General features: G+C 37.0%; 1 protein-coding gene and 1 pseudogene across 3 annotated transcripts in view; both read right to left on the bottom strand.

The window, feature by feature from the left end:
• Window positions 1-21,821: 21,821 nt before the first annotated feature.
• LOC144582216 (presenilin-associated rhomboid-like protein, mitochondrial pseudogene) lies at window positions 21,822-26,621 on the bottom strand (annotated as a pseudogene). Its single transcript, XR_013534581.1, has one exon. The product of XR_013534581.1 is annotated as a presenilin-associated rhomboid-like protein, mitochondrial pseudogene (transcript).
• AIG1 (androgen induced 1) overlaps window positions 24,556-27,254 on the bottom strand; it is a 255,426-nt gene continuing 252,727 nt past the window's right edge. For both annotated transcript variants that reach the window (XR_013534582.1, XM_008995175.5), the window contains one exon: window positions 24,556-26,621. Coding sequence is in view for 1 of the 2 variants with exons in the window: in XM_008995175.5 (XP_008993423.2) it covers window positions 26,584-26,621 (38 nt within the window). In the remaining variant the exon portion in view is untranslated. The remainder of the gene's footprint in view (window positions 26,622-27,254) is intronic.

Below are 27,254 nucleotides of genomic sequence, written 5' to 3'. Positions count from 1 at the left end.
TATAAATGCACCATTTATTTTCTTTTTGGTGGGAATTGTGGAACTAGAGTTTATACAGATCTCTATGTTTATAGGGCACAAACCATACAGATGGTCCATCTGTGTGTGAAGTTGCCTGTTTTATAAATCCTGAGTATCAGTAAAAATCATTTGACTATGCTAGAAAAAAAATTAAATTATCTTTCTATTTTCTCTATTGAAAATCACAATATAAAGCCAATAAAATATAAACAACTCCTCCTCTAACAAAAACAGAAAGGTGAGGAAAAAATAGCATAGAGGTGTGGCAGGCACTCAATGAATAAGAATATTTGTTACTGTTCTGGGATTTTTTTTTTGTTTTTTTTGAGACACGGTCTTACTCTTTTACCCAGGCTGGAGTGCAGTGATGCCATCTTGGCTCACTGTAACCTCCGCCTCCTGGGTTCATGCGATTCTTGTGCCTCAATCTCCTGAGTAGGTGGGACTACAGATGCACACCACCATGTCTGGCTAATTTTTGGTATTTTTAGTAGACAGGATTTCACCATGTTGGCCAGGCTGGTCTGGAACTCCTGACCTGAGGTAATCTGCCCACCAAAGTGCTGGGATTACACAGGTGTGAGCCACTGTGCCTAGCCCTGTTCTGGATTTTTGTGTGTGGCATTTACCAGCTTTGTAGAATTAATAATTTTTTGAAGAAATGTTCATGTTACTGATTTCATATTACATTTTTCTTAAATAGGGTCTCGAACATAGTTAAATATGCTGTCCTACAACACTATCTGCTCCTGATTTAGTTATAGAAAAAAATTAGCAATCTTGGCACATTTACTTCATCGCTTAAAAATATACCCATGAATATCTCAATATAGAAAATAAATATCATTTTATTCTTAGGGGAAATCGCATTTCAATGTATTCTTTTTTTTTCCTAATAGTACTAAATGCAGTTTCACTCTATGAAATCAGCCATTCTTTATATGGAGACACTGTGGTATAGGAAAAAAGATGCTCTAGGGACAGACAGGAAAACATTGAATCCTAGCACTGTCACTGACCACAGTAGGCCCTTTAGGATGTTGCTAGTCCTCCGAGTCTCAGTTCCATCAGTTTCCAGAAGATATGTGATAGACATACCATTATGAATCCATCTCACCCCAGGATCAGGCCTCTCTCTATTTCAGAAGGCCCCTGTGTCTGCCAGATATAAAACACTTTCATGAATAGATACTTAATTTTGTCAAATGCTTTTTCTGCATCTGTTGAGATTATTGTATGGTTTTTTTTTCATTCACTAATATGGTAAATTGATTTATTTTCATGACAGTAAACAAACCATATATTACTGGGATCAACTCCACTTGTTTGTGGTATATTACCCTTTCTTATATTGCTGGAGTCAACTTGCTAATGTTTTATTAAGAATTTTTGTGTTTATGATCTGGTCTGTAGGTTTCTTTTTTGTATGATTTGTTTGGTTTTGATATTAGCAGGAATGCCCCTAAAGTATGTAGAGCTCCAGACAAATATTTTCTGCCAAACCTTCATCTATATAAACAATTTGATTTAAAACTTATAAAATTCGTGGACCTATGTGAGATCTAGTAAAGATTTAGAAAAATAGGTGGAGAAGTACTTATACATTTGTTTATTATCTGATTATTGTTCATAAAGGTTTATTTTGGTAGCATCTCTTCCCTTTTAGATCCAGAAACCATCTCCTCCAGTTCTTTATTATCAAAGACATAGCTTTTGGCTTATCCTCTATCTCCCATTTTGAGAAAACGTAGTAATGCTGTTATTGCTCACAATGCTGGAAACTGTTTGCAAGAAATAGCATAGATCTTATCTTTGTAATTGCCTAATACTGCTTCTTTAATGTTTGTTACATTTACTCATGATGCCACATCAACCATCTGCTACCCATGAATACTAGCTTTCAATGACTCACAGTAAAAGTGGTTACTGTGCTTTGTTGGTGATAGCCACAAACGCAGGTCTTACCCAGAGTGTGGAGAAAATGTGAACATTGGAGAGATCCAAGATGGCCGACTACTAGCAGCTCAGGGTTGTAGCTCCCAGTGAAAGTGCAGAGAACGAGAGCTTTCAAAAATTCACTTTCAGACGAATTTTTGTTGCTCCTGGACCAGGAGATTCCCAGCAGAGGAGCCCCACGGGTCACGAGCATGACTCTTGTGGCTGGCGTGGTGGTTCTCAGTGCAGAGTAAATAGGACTGGGTCCCCTTCTGGTTGACGTTTGGAGCTCCAGGAAGGCAGAGTCACCCATTCAGCTGATTGAAAAAGGGACTCGAGAGGGAAGCCAGACCAGAGATTCCCGGGCAGAAAAGCACCATGAATCTTAATGCCACTGTTTTAGCAAGCGCAGTGTGTTGCTCAGATTCTGGCACTGGGAATCATCAAGTTTGACATCCACTCAGAGACCTAATTTGAAAGTCCGTAATTACAAAGATGACAGGTGGATAAATTTACAATGATGGGAAGAAACCAGTATTAAAAGGCTGAGAATACCCAAAATCAGAATGCCTCTCCCTCTACAGGGGATCACAGTTCCTCATCAACAGGGGAACAAGGCCTGATGGAGAACGAGTGCGTTCCATTAACAGAATTAGGCTTCAGAAGGTGGATAATAAGAAATTTCTGTGAGTTAAAAGAACATGTTCTAGCCCAACGTAAAGAAACTAAGAACCTTAAAAAAGATTTGATGAAATCCTAATAAGAATAGACAATTTAGAGAGGAATATAAGTGAGTTAATGGAACTGAAGAATACAATACAAGAACTCTGCGAAGTGTGCACAGGTTTTAACAGTTGAATTGATCAAGCAGAAGAAAGGATATCAGCAGTTGAAGACCAACTTAATGAAATGAAATAAGAAGACAAGATTAGAGAAGAAAGAGTAAAAAGGAATGAGCAAAGTCTCCAAGAAATATGGGACTATGTGAAAAGACCTAATTATGTTTGATAGGTGTACCTGAATGTCATGAAGAGAATGAATTCAAGCTGGAAAATACTCTTCAGGATATTATTCAGGAAAACTTTCCTAACCTAGCAAGGCAGGACAATACTCAACTCCAAGTAATACAGAGAACACCACAAAGATATTCCTCCAGCAGAGCAACCCCAAGACACATAATCGTTAGATTCACCAGGGTTGAAATAAAGGAAAAAATTCTAAGGGCAGCTAGAGAGAAAGGTCAGGTTACCCATAAATGGAAGCCTATCAGACTCACAGCAGATCTCTCAGCAGAAACCCTACAAACTAGAAGAGAGTGGGGGTCAATGTTCAATATCCTCAAAGAAAAGAACTTACAACCCAGAATCTCATATCCAGCCAAACTAAGCTTCATAAATGAAGGAAAAACAAAATTTTTCACAAACAAGCAAGCACTCAGAGATTTCATCACCACCAGGCCTGCTTTACAAAAGCTTCTGAAAGAAGCACTATACACAGAAGGGAACAACCAGTATCAGTCATCCCAAAAACTTACCAAAAGGTAAAGAGTATTTCCACAATGAAGAATCTATTTCAACTAATGGGCAAAATGGCCAGATAGCATTAAATGACAATATTAAACTCAGAAATATCAATATTAATTTTAAATTTAAATGGATTAAATGCCCCAATCAAAGACACAGGCAGGCAAGTTGAATAAAAAGTCAAAACCCATTGGTATGCTGTATCCAGATCCATCTCATAAGCAAGGACACACAAAGACTCAAAATAAAGGATTGGAGGAAGACTCACCAATCAAATGAAGAGCAAAAACGAAAACAAAAACACACACACACACACACACAGGAGTTGTAACTTTCGCCTCTGACAAAATAGACTTTAATAGTAACAAAGACTAAAAGAAACAAAGAAGGACATTACATAATGGTAAAAGGATCAATGCAACAACAGGAGTCAATGATCATAAATATATATGCACCCAATACAGGAACATCCAGATACATAAGACAAGTTCTTAATGACTTATAAAGAGACTTGGACTCTTGCACAATAATAGTGGGAGACTTTGACACCACATTGTTAATATTTGACTGATCAATGAGATAGAAAATTAACAGGGGCATCTATGATTAGAACTCAGCACTGGAACAAGTAAACTTAGTGAATATTTATAGAATCCTTCACCCCAGGTCTACAGAACATACATTTTTCTCAGTATCACATTACACCTATTTTGAAAGTGACCACATAATTGGAAGCAAATCACTCTTGAGCATTTGCATAGCATTTCACAGACTTAAATGAAATATTGGTTGGATGTTTGTTTGTTATTTTCTTCCCTTATTTCTTCCTGTCTCTGCTGTTAAGCACAATTATCGGCATAAAAGAGGTTTTTAATACCTAATTTTAGATTGCATTCCAGCCTGGGCAATAGAGCAAAACTCCTGTTCTCTCTCCCCATTTCTCTTTCTCTTTCTTTCTTTCATTAAAAAAAAAGAAGAAGAAAAAAAGAAAATGTGAACGTTTTGTGTTCTGTGTATTTTGCTGTTTGGGATTTTATAGCATAAATGTTGGACTCTAATTGTAAGCAGTGCATTTTGAGAACATGATCTCTTTCAGTGTTGACTACGCTGTTGCCGTCTACACACTGCCATGAAGGACCAATGGGTAGAGCAAGAAGGGCAGTCCCATTTCTGCAAGAAATGTCCACTCCTCATCTTGTGCGACTTACGAATATCCTAGGTGAGCACAACTGCACCAATCAGAGGCAAGAGAGAACATCAATCAGAAGGCAAGCTGATGCTGCAGCGCACTGCTCTCAAAGGCCCCTGGCAGGAACAGGTACAGTAGCTTCCAGGCATATGCTATGCCTGACATATCATATGAAGCTCATGGAAGGGGCCAAGTAACCAACCTGGCTGTTCAAGGTGGGAGTGTACAGGGCAAAGGATTCTTGCTTGCTACCATGTGCAAAAGACACCTGCTGCCTTTGGGTGCTGTGATCATGGGCAGCACTGCAGTCAGGATGTAAATGAGTGAGAGTCCAGGCATGGGTCCAAACATGTGGCTCAAACCCAAGGCTTGGTTGGCAGTGACTGCTTGGTAGGCCAAAGTTCTCAACTTGCTCTGTGCCTGACATAAGTGAGAATTGCTCAACATCAGCATTTTTCAGCATTATTCTGGGAGACCAATCTTGCATGATCCTACAAGAGCAATATTGTGTTGCCCAGAGGGAGCAATCTGCTTGCCAAGCCTCCCTCCTGGAGCTGGATCTTTGCCATGGGATCCTGGGATAACCCCAGAGCTGTGAGTCCCTGAGTTCCTTGGGCATCTGGCTGATATCATGTGCAGTGTAGAGGGTCAGAGAAGGGAGAATCTGGGACCAGAGCCCGTGAGAGTACCAGTCCAAGCTCAAGGCACCCCACCCAGATGACATTACCAACATCAACAGATTTCAGGCAGCAGAGGATGACTTAGAACATCTTGAGGGCATGCCAGGTGGGGTTTCTGAAGTATATAGGCACAGAGCAGAGGTCTGGTTTTTTGAGTCCAAGGGAAGTGCTGGATATCAGGGTGATGATGACTTTATAGGAGTTGCGGAGTTTCCCCTCTCCTCTATAGTCTGCTTTTTTATGGGATCGGTGCTGTTTCTTTAAATACTTGATAGAATTCACCAGTGAAGCCATCCTGGCCTGGAGTTAACTTTGTGGGAATCAAATTAGGAGTTAAATTAATTCTGTTCTTACAGGGCTATTCAAGATTTCTTTCTTTTTGAGTCCATTTTGGTAATTTTTGCTTTTCAAGGAATTTTTCTATTTTATCTAAACTAAAATTGTTTGCATAAAATAATGCATAATATTCCCTTATTACATTGTTAATGCCAATAGGATTTATTATGTAGTTTAGTATTTTCCCTCTTTTATTTCTGATATTGGCAAATATTTGTCTTCTTATTTTCTTGACCAGTGTAGCTACAAGTTTGTAAATTTTATCAATTATTTTTAAACAAACTGCTTTTGGTATCATTGGTTTTCTCTACTGTTTGGCTGTTTTCTATTTTATTCATTCTTGCTCCTATCCTTATTATTTTCTTCCTTCTTTTATTTCAAGTTATTTTTATTCCCTTTTCTACCCTTCTTAAGGTGAAAGATTATTTTAGTCTTACTTTTCCAAAATAAGCATCTAAAGCTATACACTTCCTTCTAAGCACCCTTTAGCTGCAGCACACAAATTTTGATATGTTGAATTTCAATTTTGCTTAGTTGGATTTAATTCTATTGTAGTTGAATAGTGTATTTAGTATGATTACAATATATTACAGTATATCTGTAGAACAATATATACGTAATTGTGCACCCACAAAAAGAGGAGAAAAAGAGGAAAGGCAGAAATTAAAAAAAATATACTTTGAGACTTGTTTTATGAATCAGTGTCTTTTTAAATATTTTGAGGCTTGTTTTATGGCTCAATGTAGTGTCTATCCTGATGTATGTATTCCATGTGCATTTGAAAAGAATGTGTATTCTTCAGTTGTTAGGTGGAGTGTTCTATAAATGACAATTAGGTCAAGTTGGTGGATAGTGTTATTAATTCTATATCTTTATTGATATCTTCTAATTACTCTCTCAATTACTGAGAGAGAAGTATGTGAACTATCTAATTATAATTATGAATTTGTCTATTTCTCTTTCAAAACTATTCTTTTTTGCTTCGTATATCTTGAAACTCGTTCGTTAGATGCAAGCACATTTAAAATTGTTGTCTTCTTGAATGATTAAGTCTTTTGTCATTATAACATGTTCATCTTTATTCCTGGTAATATTCTTTGTTGTAAAGTTTATTGTGCCTGTTATTAATATAGCTATCCCACCTGTCTTGTGACTAGTGGTATATTGTCTATATTTTATATATATATATATATTTTATTTTATATATATATATATATATATTTTTTTTTAGACGGAATTTCGCTCTTGTCACCCAGGCTGGAGTGCAATGGCACAATCTTGGCTCACCGCTACCTCTGCCTCCTGGGTTCAGGCAATTCTCCTGCCTCAGCCTCCCAAGTAGCTGGGATTACAGGCGTGCGCCACCACGCCCAGCTAATTTTCTTGTATTTTTAGTAGAGACGGGGTTTCACCATGTTGACCAGAATGGTCTCTATCTCTTGACCTCGTGATCCACCCGCCTCGGCCTCCCAAAGTGCTGGGATTACAGGCTTGAGCCATTGTCTATATTTTAAATTCTTTTACTTTTAACCTGTGTCTTTATTTTTAAAATACATTTCTTATAGGTAGAATATGGTTTTGTCTTGCCTTTTTACTCTTTCATAAAGTTTCTGTCTCTTATTGAATAGCTTAGATTATTTACATTTAATGTAATTATTGAGTAATTTGGTTTAAATATAAAATCTTCTGATTTATTTTCTTTGTTTCATCTGTCTTATTTCCCCCCCTTTTTCTTGCTATTGTTTTTATTGACTTTATTGAGAAATAACTTATTTACAATAAACTGTTTTTTTTTTTAGACGGAGTTTCGCTCTTGTTACCCAGGCTGGGGTGCAATGGCGAGATCTTGGCTCACCACAACCTCCGCCTCCCGGGTTCAAGCAATTCTCCTGCCTCAGCCTCCTGAGTAGCTGGGATTACAGGCATGCACCACCATGCCCAGCTAATTTTTTTGTATTTTAGTTGAGACGGGGTTTCACCATGTTGACCAGAATGGTCTCTATCTCTTGACCTCGTGATCCACCCGCCTCGGCCTCCCAAAGTGCTGGGATTACAGGCTTGAGCCACCGCGCCCGGCCCAACTGTGTCTTCTTAAAGTGTATACATTGTTAAGTTTTGACAGTTGCAAACTCACATGGAATCACCAACATAATCAAGATACAGAACACCTCAATAATAGTATAGTTTTAGTACTCCATCTTATCTCCACTATTAGTTTATTAGTTATGTCACCCTTTTCTAATAGTTGCCTTGGAGTTTATAAATTGTGTCCTTAATTTATAATAGTTTACTTTCAAACAGTATCATACCAGTTGAGAATTAACAAAGAAACAGTTATACACTTTTATTTTCTCCCTCACATCCTTTGTGCTACATGCAAGTTTTCAGACATTTTACTTCTAAATATATTTTAAACCCCTCAACACGTTGTTTTATTTTTTGTTTTAAACATTTGCTATCTTTTAAAGAGTTTATAAGATGACAAAAATGACTTATGCGTAATCACAAATTTGTCATTTTTAATGTTCTTCATTCTGTGTGGAGATCCAAGTTTCCACCTGGTATCATTTACTTTCTCCCAATAGTACAAGTTTGTTGACAAGAGATTCTCTCAAAATCTATTTGTCTGAAAAAAGTCTTTTAATTTTTGGAAAATATTTCTCCGGGTATGTAATTCTAGGTTGATGGGGTTTTTTCAGCACTTTAAAGATATTGTTCCATTTCTTTGGGCTTGCATCATTTCTGATGAGAAATCTATCATTTTTACCTTTTACATTTGTTCCTAAGTGTACCTTTTTTTTGGATGCTTTTAAGATTTTTCTCTTTATCACTCTTTTCAGCAGTATGATTATTATTTCACTTGATGAAGTTTTCTTTTTTTTTTTATTCTTCATGGGATTTGTAGTTTTTTAGATTTGTGGGTTTATAGTTTTTAACCAATGCGAATAATTTTCTGCCATTATTTCTTCACATTTTTTTCCTGACTCCCTTTTACTCCTCTTTTTATGGGTGCCCAATTACATACATATTGTTCCACAGATCACTGAGGCTATGTACAATTTCTTTTCTTCTCTGTGCATCAGTTAGGATAGTTCCTATTGCATTGTCTTCATGTTCACTGATCCTTTTCCCCCTGCAGTTTCTAATCTTCTGTTAATTGCATTCAGTATAGTTTTCATATATAAAAGTTCCATTTGCATTTTTATATCTCCTATTTGTCTCCAAGTCATGTTAATTTCTCCCTCTGCCTTCTTGACATATAAGGAATATTTATAATAGTTGTTTTAATGTCTTTGGTAATTTCATCTCCTTTTTCAATTCTGTGTCTATTTCTATTGATTGATTTGCTCCCTGTTTTTGGGTCAAGTTCTCCTGCATGTTAGCATGTCTAGAAATTTGACTGGATGCCAGACATGGTAAATTTTATGTCTCGAGTGTTGGATTTTTTTTTTTTTTTGTCTTTCCTAAAGAGAATTTTAATTTATTCTGGCGGGTGATTAGATTGCTAAAGATTAGTTTGGTAATTTTGAGGCTTCTTTTAAAGCTTTTTAAAGAGTGGGTCTAGAGTAAACTTTATTCAAGATTTTTAGCAAACACCTGACCCTCCTAGGGTCTTTACTAAATACCCTATGTGTTTAATGAGGCCTCTTCACTGCAACTAGTGGGGACTTGAATTGTTTCTGGTCTTATGGGAACTCTTCTATTTATTTAGCTTATGGTGCCTCAGCAATTGTTATTTCCCCTAAATTGCAGAGTTTTGCCTAATTCATGTGCAGACTGCATCAGTCAAAGACTAGAGGGGACGCCATGTAGATTTCTGGAGTTCTTTCTCCTCTCTGCAATGCTAGTCACTTCAGTCTCCCTGAACTCTGGTCTCCTTAACTCAGTGAGACCACCAGGCTTTGTTTGGGATTCTCCTCTCAGTGCTATAATCTGGGAATTGCCTCTAGGCAGAAAGCCAGTGCTCACAGAGGGTCCAGACCCAAGTATTTGGCAGGAACTACATGGAAGCAGAAATTCCCCAGATACAATATGCTTTGAACTTTGCCTCAATTTTCTTTGAGGAAGAAAAAAATGCTGCAGATTGCTAGGCTCTTATACATGAAAAACTGTTTAGTCTTAGACCTCCTCCCCCTTATCTATACGACTTCTAGTTCTCAGAAAACTTTTTATCCCAGAGCTTTAGTTGGAGTTTTGAAATCAATACAGTGATCTCCCAAGTTATAACTTAATTAATGCTAAGCTTATGATCTCAAGTTAAATTAGTTTAAATGGAAAACTTACTTCTTAGAGGCAAAATGTTATAAATTGGGGATCTGTCTTTGGAAATCCATTTTGCAACATAAAAATTTAAAAATTAACGATGACCATACCATGAAATAAACATTTTTTAAAAAGTGATAAAGTGGTCATGGGGACATTTGTGCTTTCCTGGAACAGCCAGCTAGAGTTCATAGTTCAGGATAAAACTTGCCAAATATCTCACCTTTCAAGGGCAGAGAAATGGGTTCTTAATGCCAGTTCTCCACTGTGGGATTTGCTAGCAGAAGGCATTTGGCAGAGCCAGTTTCTTAAGCCTCACTCCTTTGGTTTTTATAAAATAAAGGACATAGAGAGGGCAAGGATATGGGACCACTGAAGAAAGCAGACTCCATCAAGTATTAACAGTGCCCTTTCCCTCCTCTTCCCTTGGTGGAGAGACTGGGAGGCAGGGAGCAAGGAAGTTTCAATTTGTTCCACCCTCTTCAGATGACATCTGTGTTCTCTAAGTTCCCTGTACCTCCAGGAAGAGCTGTCAGGGTGGGGGCCTGGGGGATGCCACTGAGCTGGCAGAGCAGTTGATGCTATTGTTGTTGAAACTGTGAGAGTGACTTAGGGCAGCTTGTGATCCCCCCTTGGCTTGGTAAGGAGGGATGAGTAAATGACATGATAAATCCAGGTAGAAGTATTCTGGATTTATCAGAAGCAGAGACTTTTGGGGAGATTGCTTGTTGCCACAGTATTAAGGGAGAAGAGGAAAGAAGGACAGTGGAAGGGTGGGCCCCCATGGAGCTCCCTAAAGAACTAACAGTTTCATTATTCCCACTTGAAAGACTGCCAGCACTTGAGTTTTAGAAATTTGTATTTCAAAAAAACCCAAGATTAAATATTAAACTTGACTGGGATAAAGAAATAAGATGTTTGGCCTAGTCAGAATGCAGAGTTGTGGGCCCAGAATATTTTGTGTTGTTTGAAAATGAATAAATTTCATTCTTACATGTCTATGTTGAGACAATTTAATCAAATATTAATATGCTTATGCATATACGTGAAACCAAACATAGCATTCAGAAAGCTTTTCTGTTGTGTTTGGTTTTACATGCTTGTGAAATTCCTGCGAGAGGATTTTAATGCATGGACTGTTTTGACTGAGCTTTTCAAAAACATACGTTCTTCATAAATGTCCAAGCCATTTTTCATAAAGCGTGGACATAAGATGACTCTCTCTCTTCCTGGCAACTCTCCCTAAAGTAATAGACATTTGTCATTACTTTAAAATTATTTGAACTGTACTCAAAATTAGGATCATCTGTCCCCAACATTTTCATTACTTCATTGATTAGTAGTCATGAAAGCATGTAAATATCTTTGAATGGCAAATGCTGTTTCCATGATACTTCCTCAGTGATCTTCAGTGCTTCCATTTCAATCAATCACATACATGAATTTGAGTAATTTTGACTGTTTTGTCAGCACTGGATAATTGCTTTGGCTTAATGAAGGATGACAGTGTTGGCCACTTAATTATTAGAAAATCACAATAGTAAGTTTTAGATATTACCATTTGGTTATTACTATATGTACTCTTCAACATTGTACAAGAATAGCCTACATAAATAAGTAAAAATGCTTATATATTAGTTCCATTACTGCTATTAAAACGTTATCACATACTTAGTGGGTTAAAATACACATTTATTACTTAACATTTCCAGAGGTCAGAAGTCCTCAAGTCAAAGTGTCAATATGGTAGTACCCCTTTTGAGGCTCTAAGGGAGAATCCATTTCCTTTCCTTTGCAAGCTCCTAGAGGCTCCTTGCATTCTTTGGCTTGTGCCCCCTTCCTTGTGTCACTCTGGTTTCTGCTACCATCATCACATTTCTTTCTCTCACTCTGACCCTCCTGCCTCTCTCTTATAAGGACCCCTGTAACTACACTGGAATCACTGGATAATTCAGGATAACCTCTCCATCTTAAGATCTTTAACTTAATCACATCTCTAAGTCCCTTTTGCCATGAAAGGTAATATATTCACAGATTTTGGGGATTAGGACATAAGCATCTTTGGAGGGGTCATCACTACCACACCATATTAACTAAAATAGCAAAAAATAGTATAATCTCATGTGTCTCCAAAATGTTAAACTCCAACAGTTAACTCTGACAATGACTTCTTATCTATTGCCCTCATTTATTTGATACATCTGTTTTCCAGTCTTATCGAGATTGCCAACTTCTAGACCACTTTATTGGGATGCTGTGCTGGTCATCTTTCTTTTTCAGTTCCATCTAGGCCCTATGATTCATCCTTCCAGCCACTCTCATGCCAATACCCTTGACTTTCACCTGCTTGTCTTTCTGTGGCACCAATGCTTCTAAGCCAAACTTGATTTCTTTACTGTCTCTGGTCTGTTGAGGTCTCTTGGAGGAAATACCAAAATGTCCCCTGTTATCATTAAGCAAATTCACAGTCTTCAAACCTCTCTTGGGCCCCCAGTGTATCCCCAAAAGCCTTTTATTTTGGAGTATATAGCAAAACACACCTGCATCACCTGTTCTTGTTCTCTCACTCTTTTTAGGCAATTCTTTGAGGAGAAAGTTGAAGTTATCCACTCCATAAAAAAAAAATCTATAAACTTTGACTTTTGTCCTACAAAATCATTTCCAAGTCACTTATTCCATTTTCCTTCTTTCCTGGGACAGTGAGGAGGTATTCCCTGCTAAGCTTAATCCAGAATTGTCATCAACTGAGGATATTCACATTTGATTCATATTTGCCTCTTAGCCTTTGTAGTGTAGGCATATGTTCTGTTTTGCAATACTATTCTGTAATTGCTATTTCTATTTCTTTACCATCAACTAAAGTTACTAACTCCTTGATCTTCTGGAATCTGGATTTTCTCCCTACAATTTCACTGAAACAGTCCTTGACCTACATACAGAAAAATTCAGAGACAAGTTTATCATCAAACCCCACCCCAGCCTAGTCCACCTCCAGGTTTTCTATTTAAGAAAATGGTGGTATCATCATCTTGAACACATCCTAGACTGTTCTCTCAAAATCACCCCACGTATATCGGCTACAGATACATAGATTAAATTTACTAATATATATTAATATATGTGATATATTAATACATAATATATACAAATGCTTTATCTATCTCTCGTAGGCACAAATAGTCACCTATATTTTCTTATATTTCTTTTATTCTTTATTATTTTATATTTCTTTTTTTCTTCGTGTAATTATTTAATTCATTGAAATGTGTGTGTGTGTGTGTGTGTGTGTGTGTGTGTGTGTGTTTTAAGGGAGGAGTCCAGCTTTTCTTTCTTACCAAATAGGTATTCATTTATTACATGCCACTCTTGGCACTGGACAGATTAATATTGGCAGAAAATCAACAAAGAAACAGACTTAACCTGCACTTGAGACTAAATGGACCTAAAAGATATTTACAGAAGATGTTATCCAACATTTACAGAGTACACATTCTTCTCATCAGCACATGGAACATTCTTCAGGGTACACCACAGGTTAGGCCACAAAACAACTCTCAACAAATTTAAAAGAACTGAAATAATACCAAATATCTTCTCAGCCCACAGGGGGCTGAGAAAACAAAATGAGTGAAGGATATTAACATATACTTCTCAAAAGGAGACATTTATGCAGCCAAGAAACATGAAAAAAGGATCATCATCACTGGTCATTAGAGAAATGCAAATCAAAACCACAATGAGAACATCTCACGCCAGTTAGAATGGCAATCATTAAAAAGTCTGGAAACAAAAGATGCTGGTGAGGATGCGAAGAAATAGGAACAATTTTGCACTGTTAGTGTGAATGTAAATTAAGTCAACCATTGTGGAAGTCTCTGTGGCGGTTCCTCAAGGATCTAGAACCAGAAATACCATTTGACTCAGCAACCTCATTACTGGGTAAACACCCAAAGGATTATAAATCATTCTATTCTAAAGACACATGCACATGTACACTTATTGCAGCACTATTTACAATAGCCAAGACGTTGAATCAACCCAAAGACCCATCAATAATAGACTTGATAAAGAAAATGTGGCACTTACACACCACTGAATACTATGTAGTCATAAAGAAGAATGAGTTCATGTCCTTTGCAGGGACATGGATGCTGGAAACCATCATTCTCAGCAAACTAACACAGGAACAGAAAACCAAATATTGCATGTTCTCACTCACAAGTGGGAGTTGAACAATAACACATGAAAACAGGGAGGGGAACATCACACACTGGGGCCTGTTGTGGGGTTGAGGGAAAGGGGAGGGAGAGTATTAGGACAAATACCTAACGCATGTGGAGCTTAAAACCTAGATGATGGGTTGATAGGTGCAGCAAACCACCATGGCACATGTGGATCTTTGTAACAAACCTGCACATTCTGCACATGTATCCGAGAACTTAAAGTAAAAAAAAAAAGAAATCTCTCAACAAAGAGGCTCAGAAGGACCATATCTCAACATAATACAAGCCATATATGACCAACAACAGCTAGTATCATACTTAATGGGAAAAAGCTGAAAGCCTTTCCTCTAAGAACTGGAACAAGACAAAGATGCCCATTCTTACTACTCTTATTCAATATAGTATTGAAAATCCAAGCCAGAGAAACTAGGCAAGAGAAAGAAAGAAAATGCAGCCAAATTGAAAAAGAGGAAAAAAAGTTGTCTCCATTTTTAGATGACCCAATCTTATTTATAGAAAAGCATAAAGACTCTACCAAAGAACTCTTAGAGCTGATAAGCAAATTCTGTGAAGTTGTGTTGATACAAATCAACATAAAAAAATCAATAGCGTTTTTATATACTGATAATAAACTAACTGAAAAAGATATCAAGAAAGCAATCCCATTTATAATGACTACAAAAAGTAAAATACATAGCAATAGATTCAACCAAGGAAGTAAAAAGCTCCACAACAAAAACGCAAAACATTATTGAAAGAAATTGAAAAGGATATAAACAAATGGAAGATATATACCATGCTTATGAATTCAAAAAATTAATATGGTTAAAATTATCATGCTACCCAAAGCAATCTATGGAATTAATGCAATGTATATTTTCCCTTTGAACGGATCTTTTTATTTCTTTGATTATATTTTAAGTTCTGGGAGACATGTACAGAGCATGCAGATTTGTTACATAGGTATATACGTGACATGGTGGTTTGCTGCACCCATCAATCTGTCATCTACATTAGGTACTTCTCCTAAAGCTATCCCTCCCCTAGCTCCCCACCTCCTGACAGGCCCTGGTGTCTGGTATTCCCCTCCTTGTGTCCATGTGTTCTCATTGTTCAACTCCCGCTTATGAGTGAGAACATACAGTGTTTGGCTTTCTGTTCTTGTGTTAGTTTGCTGAGAATGATGGTTTCCAGCTTCACCCATGTCCCTGCAAAGGACATGAACTCCTTTTTTTTTTTTTGAGACAGAGTTTCCCTCTTGTCGCCCAGGCTGGAGTGCAATGGCGCGATCTCGGCTCACCGCAACCTCCGCCTCCTGGGTTCAGGCAATTCTGCCTCAGCCTCCTGAGTAGCGGGAATTACAGGCACGCGCCACTATACCCAGCTAATTTTTTGTATTTTTAGTAGAGACGGAGTTTCACCATGTTGACCAGGATGGTCTGGATCTCTTGACCTCGTGATCCACCCGCCTCGGCCTCCCGAAGTGCTGGGACTACAGGCTTGAGCCACCGCGCCTGGCCATTAACTCCTTTTTTATGGCTGCAGAATCAATGCAATCTTCATCAAAATACTAATGATGCTCTTCACAGAAACAGATTTGTAGAAAAACCTCCTAAAATTCATATGGAAGAACGAGAGACCATAAATAGCCAAAGCAATAGCGAACAAAAAGAACAAAGCTGGAGCAATCACGCTGCTTCAGTTCAAAATATATTACAAAGACATAGTAACCAAAAGAGCATTGTATTGGTACAAACACAGATGAATGGAACAGAGTAGAGAACCCAGAAATATACGTATTTACCAGCCAATTGCTTTTCAATAGAGTCACCAAGAACATACGCTGGGGAAAGGACACCCTCTTAAATAAACAGTGCTGGAAAACTGGATATTCATTTACAGAAGAATGATACTAAACTCCTATCTCTTACCTATACAAAAATCACCTCCAAATTAAAGACATAGGATATTACCTAATTCAGGATACTGATTTAGGTAAAGACTTTATGGTTAAGCCTTCATAAGCACATGCAACAAAAGCAGAAATAGGCAAATGGGATTTTATTAAACTAAAAAGCTCTGCACAGCAAAGGAAACAAGAGAGTGAAGTCACAACTTGTAGAATGCTAGAAAATGTTTGCAAACTGTTTTCCTGACAAGAGGCCAACATCCAGAATATACAATGAACTCATAAAGTCAAACAACTCAACACCGGAAACAAATAATCTCATTAAAAAGTGGGCGAAGGAACCGACTAGACATTTCTCTAAAGAAGACATACAAATGGACAACAAACGTAGGAAAAAATGCTCAACATCACTAATCATTAGGAAAATGCAGATACAACCCACAAGGAAATATCATCTCCCCATGGTTAGAAATGACTGCTATTAAAAAGTCAAAAAATAAGTGCTGGCAAGGATGTGCAGTGAAGGGAATTCTTATACAATGTTGGTGAGTGTGCAAATTAGCACAGACATTATAGAAAATAGTGTGGAGGCATCTCAAAAAACTAAGAATAGAACCACCATATGAGCCAGCAATCCCAGTGCTGGGTACTTAGCCGAAGGAAAGGAAATCAGTATATTGAAGGAATACTTGCATCCCCATATTTATTGCAGCACTGTTTAAAATAGCTAAGACATGGAAGCAACCTAAATGTTTAGTGGATAAAGAAAATATGGTATATATATATATGGGAATAATATTCAGCCACAAAATATGAAATCCTGTCATCTGTGTATGCAGCGTGGCTGAGCCTATAGGGCATTATGTTAAGTGAAATAGGCACAGAAATCGAAATACTGCATGTTCTTACTCATATATAGGAGCTACAAAAACAATTTCAGCCATGGAAGAAAAGAGTTAGATCACGGATACTGGAGATTGGAAAGGGTAGAGGGTGAGGAGGGTGGGGAAAGGTTAGTTAACAGATACAAAACTACAGCTAGATTGGGGAAATGAATTCTGGAGTTCTGAAGCTCTACAGTATGAATACAGTTAACTGCAATTATTGTATATTTTTTAAAAGCCAGGGAATTTTGAATGTTCATAACACAGAGAAATGATAAATGTTTGAGGTGATGAATATGCCAGTTTCCCTGATTTGATCATTATCCGTTTACAGATGTATCAAAATGTCACACTGTATCCCCAAAATCTATACAATTATTACATGTCAACTAAAAATAAAAGGGAAAAATATTACTTCATTTAAGGTAAAAATATAACTTATTTGAAACTAGATCTGATATCCCCAACTCCTCAGAAAAATATCAACAATAACAGTGTTGTGGATATTTTTGTCTCATTTCTGACTTTAAACAGGAGAGTCTTTGGTGTTTTAGATGGCTATTCCTTATCATGATTTGGGATATTTTTATATTTTTCTTTCACCAATATTCTCATAAATCAATGTCAAATTTTCTCAAATGTCCTAGAACACTATAGAGAAAACCATGATTTTTTTTTCTTTTGTGCATTATTGAGATAGTAATGTTAATGAAAATTCTACTAATACACTATCCTTGAATTTTTAGAATAGAACTATTATATTTAGTGTTGAATTTATGTTGCTCATATGCTAGTTAAAGCAAGTAAATATTTTTCTTTGTTGGCTTTTATGATAATTATGTTAACTTTGAAAAATAATTTGGGAAGTGTTTCATTATTCTGCAATCTTGGAACATTTAAAATAACACAAGAATTGTTATTTGAAAGATTTTTTTAAGGACTTTATCATAAAATACTCTGGACCCAAGTCCTTTTTTGGAGATAGTTAATTAAAAATTAAAATGTCTTCCCTACATATAAGCTTTCTAATTCTTATTAAATCAATTTTCCCTGAAAATTGTACATTTTATTGAGTTCTAAGAATTTGTGTCCATAAAGCTAAAAAACGGTTTATAATTAAAAATTTTCTTCCCATCTGTGCTTACGTAGTCAGTTATTGGTGTTTTTTCTCTTTCTTTTCAGTTAGCATGTCATTAGTTTGCATATTTATGAATACTTTTGCAAGTGATATACTGTATTAATCAATTTATCAATTTTACTGTTTCTGCTTAATTTCTGCTTTTATTTTTATTACTTCCTAATATTTCTCTATCATTTGTTTTTATTTTCTATTTCTGCTGAATACATAGTTTTCTTCATTTATTTTTTTTCTATAAAAATAAAATCTAAGGCTATATAAATGTTTTTCTAGGTACAGCTTTGGCCACATTCATTAAGTTTAGTTATGAGAAATTGTGCCATTGTTTCCTGAACAGATTGGAATCTCTTTTTAATTCTCCTCTTTAACATACTTTTCCTGTCTCAAAGAGTTAGCTTTAAGTTAGTAAAAGTAATTACTAATTACTTTTAGAACAGGTAATACAATTACATCTTTCAAAAATAAAAAAAATAACGTGTATAATGAACAATCTCCCACCAATTCTATTTCCATTCAATCAGTCCCATTTCTCTCTCTACCATTTAAGTGAATAACTTTTTACATTTTAGGTATCTTTCTAAAGTTTTCTTACATGTATACAAGCAAAAATTCATCATTTTGTCTCCCCCAATTCTTGTTGAAAAGTAGCATGCTGTACACACTATTCAACGTATTTCTTTTTAGAATTTAAAGATTTTCAGAAAATTTTCAGTATCAGTGCACAGAATATAACATTTTGTTTTTCCTTTCTTCTTTCTTTTTACACCTCCTCCTTTTTACAGTATTCATTAAGTAGGCATCATAATGTTGCTGACATTTCAGTTGTTCCCATTATTTCCTATTACAAACTTTGCTGCAATTAATAAGCTTAAAATGTGGAAATATGTGTTAGCCTAAGTTCTGAGCAATAGAATTGCTGGTCAAATGATTTGTACATTTGTAATTTGAAAAGATACAGACAAATTCCTTTCTATAAGGATTGTGCCTTTTGTACTTTCACAAGCAATTATGAAACTGTCCACAGTCTTATTCAACAGAATGTGTTGTCAAAGGCTAGAAGTTTTGACAATCTGTTTTTTCTTATTATGATTGGAGTTCCATTCTTTTCATTTGTTTAAGGGATACTTTCTTTTTCTCTGCATTATTCCTGTTTTCTTGCCATTATTTTCCTATTAGGTTGTTGGTTTTTTTTCTTTTAACGATCTCTCTACATATTAGGAAGATAAGCCATTTGTAAAAATATGTCAGGGTAAAAGATGCAAGATACGGATCCAACTGTTTTTCTATCCAGATCACTTTCCAGTTGTCCTAATGATACTTACTGAATAACCTATCCTTCCTCCTGATTTAGGTACAACTTTTATTATATTCTAAATTCCCACATGTATTTATTTCTATTATTGCTCTTTCTATTTTGTTCTATTAGTTGACGTATTCATAGTTAATTTAGTACTGCTTTATTAAATGAGGCTTTTATATAATGTTTTAATATTTTTGGGGCCAGTCTTCCAGTTCTCTCTCATTGCTTTTTAAACTCAGAGTTTTCCTAACAATTCTTGTATGTTAATTTTTACATATGACCTTAAAGATTAACTTGTTTAGTTTCAAAAATAAACAAACACTTAAATAAAAAACAAAGGTTTGTATTTTTGGATTATAAATTAACTTGGAACTTGACATCTATGATATAGTCAGTCTTGGTTTCTAAGAACATGAACAAGGTATGTGTTTCCATTTCTTCAAACCTTCTTTTGCATCATTTAATAGTTTCATAATTTTTTCATAAAGTTGTTGCTATTGGAAAGAATACTTTTCTTCCATTATATCCCATTACATCCTATGCATAATAAAAGTATGGATTTCCATATATCTTTATAACCTTATTATCTTTATTTTAAAGTCAGTTTTCAGTTCATTGTTTTGGATGTGTGTGACAGATTGTGTTTTATAAATCTAGCCACCAATATTTTGTTATCATATATATTCTTTTTACAGTGTAACATTGATAGTTGTCCATCAAGACATGAGGATCTACATTCCTTTTCCTTGAATCTAGGCTGGACTATGACAGAAGTGACACTATGTGACTTCTTACTCTAAGTCAATATTAAATAAAAACTTTTCTTCTGGGCCTGCTAAGATCCAGGCACCACATTGTGACGAAGCCAAGCAACCATATGGAAAAGACACACAGTAAGATGGGATGAAGCCGAGAAGCAATTTGGAGAGGCCACATGTAGTTATTCCAGTCGCAACCTTAGCTGAGGCCTCAGTTAACAACCAGCAGCAACCACTGGGCAGGTAAGTGAGCAAAACTTCAGAGGATTCTAGCCACCAGCCTTCAAGTCACCCCAGCAGATAATCCATGGCACATAGACAAGGTCATGCTGCCAAATTCTGCCCAGGTTGCAGATTCATTTGCAAAATAATAATTATTATTCTAAGAGCTAAGTTTTGAGATGGTTTATTGGTAGTAATAGATAACTGGAATTGTGTGCGTGTGTGTTTAAAATCATTCATCCACAAATTGTAATGATTTTAGACTTTTCATTGTAATTTTTATAACTCTGGTTGTGAGTTAGGAATAAGAACAGCACACTCAATGAGACATATGCTTCCTCTAAAATCTAGTAAGGCATACGGAGCAATGTGCCTCTTCCCTAGTAGTAATGCATGCAAAATGAAACAATTTGATTTTACTTTAGAGGGCATATATTAACATATCTCATTCAGATCACTGGAGCCCTATAAACTTCACAAAAGTAGATGGCCTGATTTGTTTTTTGAGGGGGCTGTTTATCTATAACCCTCTCGCATGCCTGTGTTTTCTCAAGCTATCTAGGGTACTTGCTGAGTTCTGCAAGCAGTATGATATAATTAGTGTAATAGAAACTTAATGTCCCATGGGACAGTTAGACAAACAAAGTCACTGTGGACTAAATCATGATATAAAACCATTACTGAAATAACTTTGACAAGGCAATCCTAAACAAAAAGAACAAAGCTGGAAGCATCATGCTACCTGACTTCAAACTATACCACAGGGCTACAGTAACCAAAACAGCATGGTACTGAACAAAAACAGACACATAGACCAATGGAATAGAATAGAGAATGCAGAAGTAAGACTGCATGCCTGCAACTACCTCATCTTTGACAAACCTGACAAAAAACAAGCAATGGGGAAAAGATTTTCTATTCAATAAATGGTGCTGGAATAACTGGCAAGCCATATGCAGAAGACTGAAACCAAACTTCTTCCTTATACCATATAAGAAAATTAACTTCAGATTTAAGACTTCAATGAAAAACCCAAAGTTATAAAAACCTTGGAAGACAACTGAGGTAATACCATTCTGGGTATAGCATTGGACAAAGATTTCATGATGAATACACCAAAAGCAATGGCAACAAAAGTAAAAACTGACAAATGAGATAAAATCAAAGAGCTCTGTGCAGCAAAGGAAACTACTGACAGACTGAGCAGACAACCTACAGAATGGGAGAAAATGCATCTGACAAATGTCTAATATGCAGCATCTATAAGGAACTTACACAAATGTATAAGAAGCAAACAACCCCGTTAAAAAGTGGGCAAAGGGCATGAACAGACACTTTTCAAAAGAAGACATACATTTGGTTAACAATCATATGAAACAAAGGTCAACATCACAGATCATTAGAGAAATGCAAATCAAAGCCACAGTGAGATAGATACCATTTTACACCAGTCGGAATGGGTTTTATTAAAAAGTCCACAGTGTGATAGACACCATTTCATGCCAGTCAGAATGGGTATTATTATGCAGCATCTGTGATGCTGGTAAGGTTTTGGAGGAACAGAAACGTCTCTACACTGTTTGTGGGAAGGTAAATTAGTTCAAGTATTGTGGAAGACAGTGTGGCAATTCCTCAAAAACCTAAAACAGAAATACCATTTGACACAGTAATTCCATTACTGGGTATATAACCAAAGGAATAGAAATCATTCTATTATAAAGACACATGCATGAATATGTTCATTGTAGCTGGATTCACAATAGAAAAGATATGGACTCAATCTAAATGCCCATCAATAGTAGACTGGATACAGAAAATGTAGTACATATACAGCATGAAATACTATGCAGCCATAAAAAAGAATGAGATCAAGGTGCTGGAGACCATCATCCTTAGCAAACTAATGAAGAAACAGAAAATCAAATGCATGTTCTCACTTATAAGTGGTAGCTACAAGGACACATAAAGGGGAATAATACACACCGGGGGCATTCAGAGGGTGGAGGGTGGGAGGAGGGAGAGGATTATTTTATATTTGTTGTTTATTTATTTATTAAAAATAACTAATGGGTACCAGTCTTAATACCTGGGTGACAAAATAATCTATAGAACAAACCCCCATGATGCAAATGTACCTATATAACAAACCTGTACATGTACCACTGAACTTAAGATAGAAATTAAATTAAAAATATTTGTAACACATGCACACACACACACATACACACACAAAGAAATAGCCTTGAGAAAATACAGTGAGGGCATTCTGCTATTCTCGCAAGGTAAAAGAAAATTTTATTTTATTTATTTATTTTTTACGAATGAGATGTAAACCTTTATTTCACAAGTTCGTCATAATTCATTTTCTAAAAAGACATGGACCATGGGACACAGCTGAAAACACTGGGAGGCCAGCTGCCAGTGTCTCCCAGGCGGGAACATAGCGATGTCTATGGGCCGATGTCTTCTGGGGCTCTAGGCAGCATAAAAGCCAGATGCACCAGTACTGTCCAATCCCAGTTTTACTTAGAGCCACCTCTTTTTGGGGGGCTGTTAGTTCTCATTTCATGCCAGATTTTCACTAGAGCCTCCCTTTTCTTCCAAATTAGTTCATGACCGTAAGTAACATACCATATTCCAAAGGGAGCATAATCAGAAAATTTCCATCCCAGGATCATTCCTGCTGTATCCACAGCATTAATGGCTTTTAGGGCATTTCTTGCTGTGAATGTGAGCATTGGTAGGAGAATAGTGGCAAGCCTCCCTTCTGGGATCTTAGTGCAGACAGCTGCGAGGACTGTCATGATGGCACCAGATGCACCAAGTGATGGTACATATCTTCCTGTGGCAACTTCACATATGTAACTGACAAAATTGGAAATAACACCTGCAGATAGGTACTAGGTACACTGCCATGAACTGCTCTTGACCCAGAATATACAATGCTGGAGGAGAAGCTCCACAAAACTTACATATTTGCTGCCATGTGAAACAAGGAGAAGTGATTGAATGTTGACAGCAACATTGGAAAACAAGGACTTTTGAGGCTGGATTAGATGTGAAATATCTGATCACTGTCCAGTGCAGAGAAGGTACTCTCCATAAGCAGACTACAAGGACATTTGCAGCTGTGATACCTGTCACTGTCTGCTGGCCATCACTTAGATTATTCCACCACTTCTTAATCTCCTTTCTGAAGTCTCCTTTCTTTTGTCATCTTATGCTATCCAACCAATCAGCTTTTATGCTATGAAAATAGCTCCGGACCCTGGATTTCAGTGATTGACATTCCCAAACAGCAGCTGATCCAAATGCACAGCCTGAAAACCCAACAGTAAAAAATAAAGGTTTTATGAGCATCCTCCTTAGAGGATAAGGAGAAAGATAAAAGACTGTTGCTTCCACAGTAGGAATCAAAGCACTTCTCTCATATGCTTCACCAGTTGTCCCTGTCTGATCTTCGAGGTTCAATCTTACTGGATGCTTTTCTGAATCCACGTTTTTCCTGAATAAAGGAGTGAAACCTGTTGCGTCCGAGCATCTGCGGCGGGACTAGGGCCATAGTGAGTTCCTCGCAGCTACCGCTGCCCACCAGTTGAGTCCACACTGAGCCACAGCCCCAGCCTTTCTGTGCTCAGCCATGCCACCCCATCTTCCCACTAAAAGAAAATTTTAGGCCAGGCACGGTGGCTCACACCTGCAATCCCAGAATTTTGGGAGGCCAAGGTGGGTGGATCACCTGAGGTCGGGAGTTCAACACCCAGCCTGATCAACATGGAAACACCCTGTCTCTACTAAAAATACAAAATTAGCCTGGTGTGGTGGCATATGCTTGTAATTCCAGCCACTTGGAAGGCTGAGGCAAGAGAATCACTTGAACCTGGGAGGCAGAGGTTGCTGTGAGCCAATGTTGCACCGCTGCACTCCAGCCTGGGCAGCAATAGAAACTCCATCTCAAAAAAAAAAAAGAAAGAAAATTTTAGTACCTTCATTCTATATCCCAGGGATTGTATTGTTTTACTCCAGCAAAAACACTTCTGGAAACGCTGCTATCAGTGGAGCTGCTGGCTAAGTTGGCAATAATTTAAAATTCCCCAAAATTCATCCATCTTTTATACATAGTTCATATTAATTTGCTGCGACTGATGTAACAAAATGTCAGTCCCCAGACTGGTGGCTTAAACAATATACATTTATTTTCTGAAAGTTCTGGTGGCTAGAAGTCCAAGATCAAGGCATCTGCAGGTTTGGTTCCTCTGAGTCCTCTCTCCTTGGCTTGCAGTTGGCCACCTTCTTCCCATACCCTCACACAGTCTTTCCTGTGTGTGTACATTCGTGGCATCCCTCTGTGTGTGTCTAAATTCTCCTTTCTTTAATAAAGATACTACTCAGATTGTATTAGGGCCCATTTTAATGGCTTCATTTTAACTTAATCCCCTCTGTAAAGACCCTGTCTCCAAAAACAGTCATTTTCTAAGGTACTAGGGGTTAGGGGTTCAAGATATACATTTTAGGGGACACAAGTTAACCCATAAGAGAGGTCAGATGGGTGAGTTACATGTAGTTGTGAGGGAAATCAACTCTGGATCCTCCGAGTCTTTGATCCTGCACTAACTGCAGCAGTCAGTCCAAGAGTGTGGTATTGCTGTGCTTTTCTGTTTTGGTGGATTTCTGCTTGACTTTTCCTACTTAACAGTCCCAACTCCATGAGTTAGGAAACTAATATGGTAATGCTGCTAGATGCATTCTATATTGCTATCAATTATGCTTTTAGAAATGGGGCATATAGAGTGTGTGTGGGAGACAGAGAGAGAAAGGAGAGAGGGAAGGAAGGAAGAATGATTTTTAGGATTTAATTACATTTAAATTTAATTGTAATATAAAATTAAATTTTTTGAGTTTGATTTTTTTGAATTAAAAAGTTTAATGTTTTCCATTTTTTAATTTTTAAATTTAATTATAATTTTGGAGCTAATGGATGTCATTTGCAAATCTCTCTCAGCATGGGCAATCAATACTTATATTTGGGTTAAGTAACATTTTATAATTTCTGTAACATTTTTTATCTTAAAAATAATTATTGTCAAAGACTTTGTAAAACAGCTTTTTCAAACAATTTAGTTTTGGAGTTATCAAGAAGATTCACATTTTTTAAAATCCAAAAATGATAGAAAAGAACCAGTTTCAGTAAACCCATTTTCAACAGGCAATAAAAATAAAAAGGAGGCCAGGTACGGTGGCTCACATCCATAATCCCAGCACTTTGGGAGGCCGAGACAGGTGAATCACATAGTCAGGAGTTTGAGACCAGGCTGACCAACATGGTGAGACCTTGTCTTTGCTAAAAATACAAAAATTAGCCGGGTGTGGTGGTGTGCACCTGTAATCCCAGCTACTCAGGAGGCTGAGGCAGGAGAATCACTTGAACCCTGGAGCCGGAGGTTGTGGTGAGCCAAGATCACACCACTGCACTCCAGCCTGGGTGACAGAATGAGGCTCTGTCTCAAAAATAAATAAATAAATAAAAAGGATACACCAATGTTATTAAGATTTTGAGATGCACCATGCACACATCAGGGTCAGGGCTGTTGGTCTTTATTACAGTCAGAATTTGCATCTAGGAAAACTTCCACATGATGAAATGAAGAGATGCAATACACTCAGGCTTTTAATGAAATTGACATCATTATTACAAATAGTGCTCATTTGAGGCAACTGTGATATTATTGCAATGGGAAACATCTGTCCCCTTTCCTCTCAGGTCCCCTTGGTGGCCTAGGTTCATATTACAGCCACCTTTAGGACTAAATACACAAAGACCTTACTCTGTATCTGCCCCTTTGACTTCAAGATAGTTCTCAAAAAGAAGTACAATAACTTTTTTCTTTCTTAACTAGATGAAGTTAAATTGCCAAAATAAAAATCCAATGCCCAATTTTGGTTTTAAAACTAGAAAATGAAAGAATGTAATGATCAATGATGACTTTGGGAATAATTCTTTAAAACACAGTGAGGGTGAGTTCTTTTGGAAACAACTGTACTCTATGTTTATACATATTTATACATAAAAGGTGTCCTCATTGGGGGAGGTGGGTGCTGATGCCACTGCTTCCTTTGAAGGCTTTTCTCCCCCACTGCCAATGCCCAGGGGAACGAGTCTTCGATGGCAGCTCAATCTAGTTCTTCTGTTTAGACTTGGATCTCATTCCAATTTAGGCTTTTCTTTCTCTTCTTCCATACCTAGAAATACAGGCAAAGTGTTTTATTTGAGCATCAGTTTAAACTACAAGCAGTTTGTTTAAATCTGGTTTGCTAGCACTACCCACAAATCCACTCATCTGCCCTCACTTCTCCCATCCACCCTCCTGACACCCCGTTTTCCCTCCTAGCTAAGAAGAGAAGCCATGTACAACTTTCTCCAGAAACATCCTCAGTGACCTCTCTTCCCACCCTTTCCCTAGAATCAGGACACAGCACTCTGGGTTGGGACACACCCAGCTCCTATGGCCTCTGGGAGACAAGGCTGCAAGTTGATTCATGACTGCCTGAGTTTGCATGGAAACCCCAGCTAGAATGCTTTTTAGACCAGCTTCTGGCAACATGAGATGTGCAACTCAGGAGTTTCAAACAGAATTCATTTATTTTTACTTTAGTCCTGTCCCTTCCCAAGGCAAGGACTCTGGATTTTCAAAAGCCAGTTTTTTTTTTTTTTTTTTTTAAGTTCATAGAGAGTTTGTTAGCCCCAAGAACTGTTTATTTCCATACTCCTGAAACTTAAACTGAAATTCTCTCTCTATTCAACCCAATCCTGGTAGAATCGTTCTTCTTCCTGAAGAACTTGTATGTACTGCACCAGTAAGACCCTTTGCCTAC

Source organism: Callithrix jacchus, chromosome 4 (genome assembly GCF_049354715.1).
Source record: "Callithrix jacchus isolate 240 chromosome 4, calJac240_pri, whole genome shotgun sequence".
NCBI classification, from domain to species: Eukaryota; Metazoa; Chordata; class Mammalia; order Primates; family Cebidae; genus Callithrix; species Callithrix jacchus.
The sequence above is the reverse complement of the archived record's forward strand: the minus strand, read 5'-3'. Positions and strand labels throughout refer to the sequence as shown.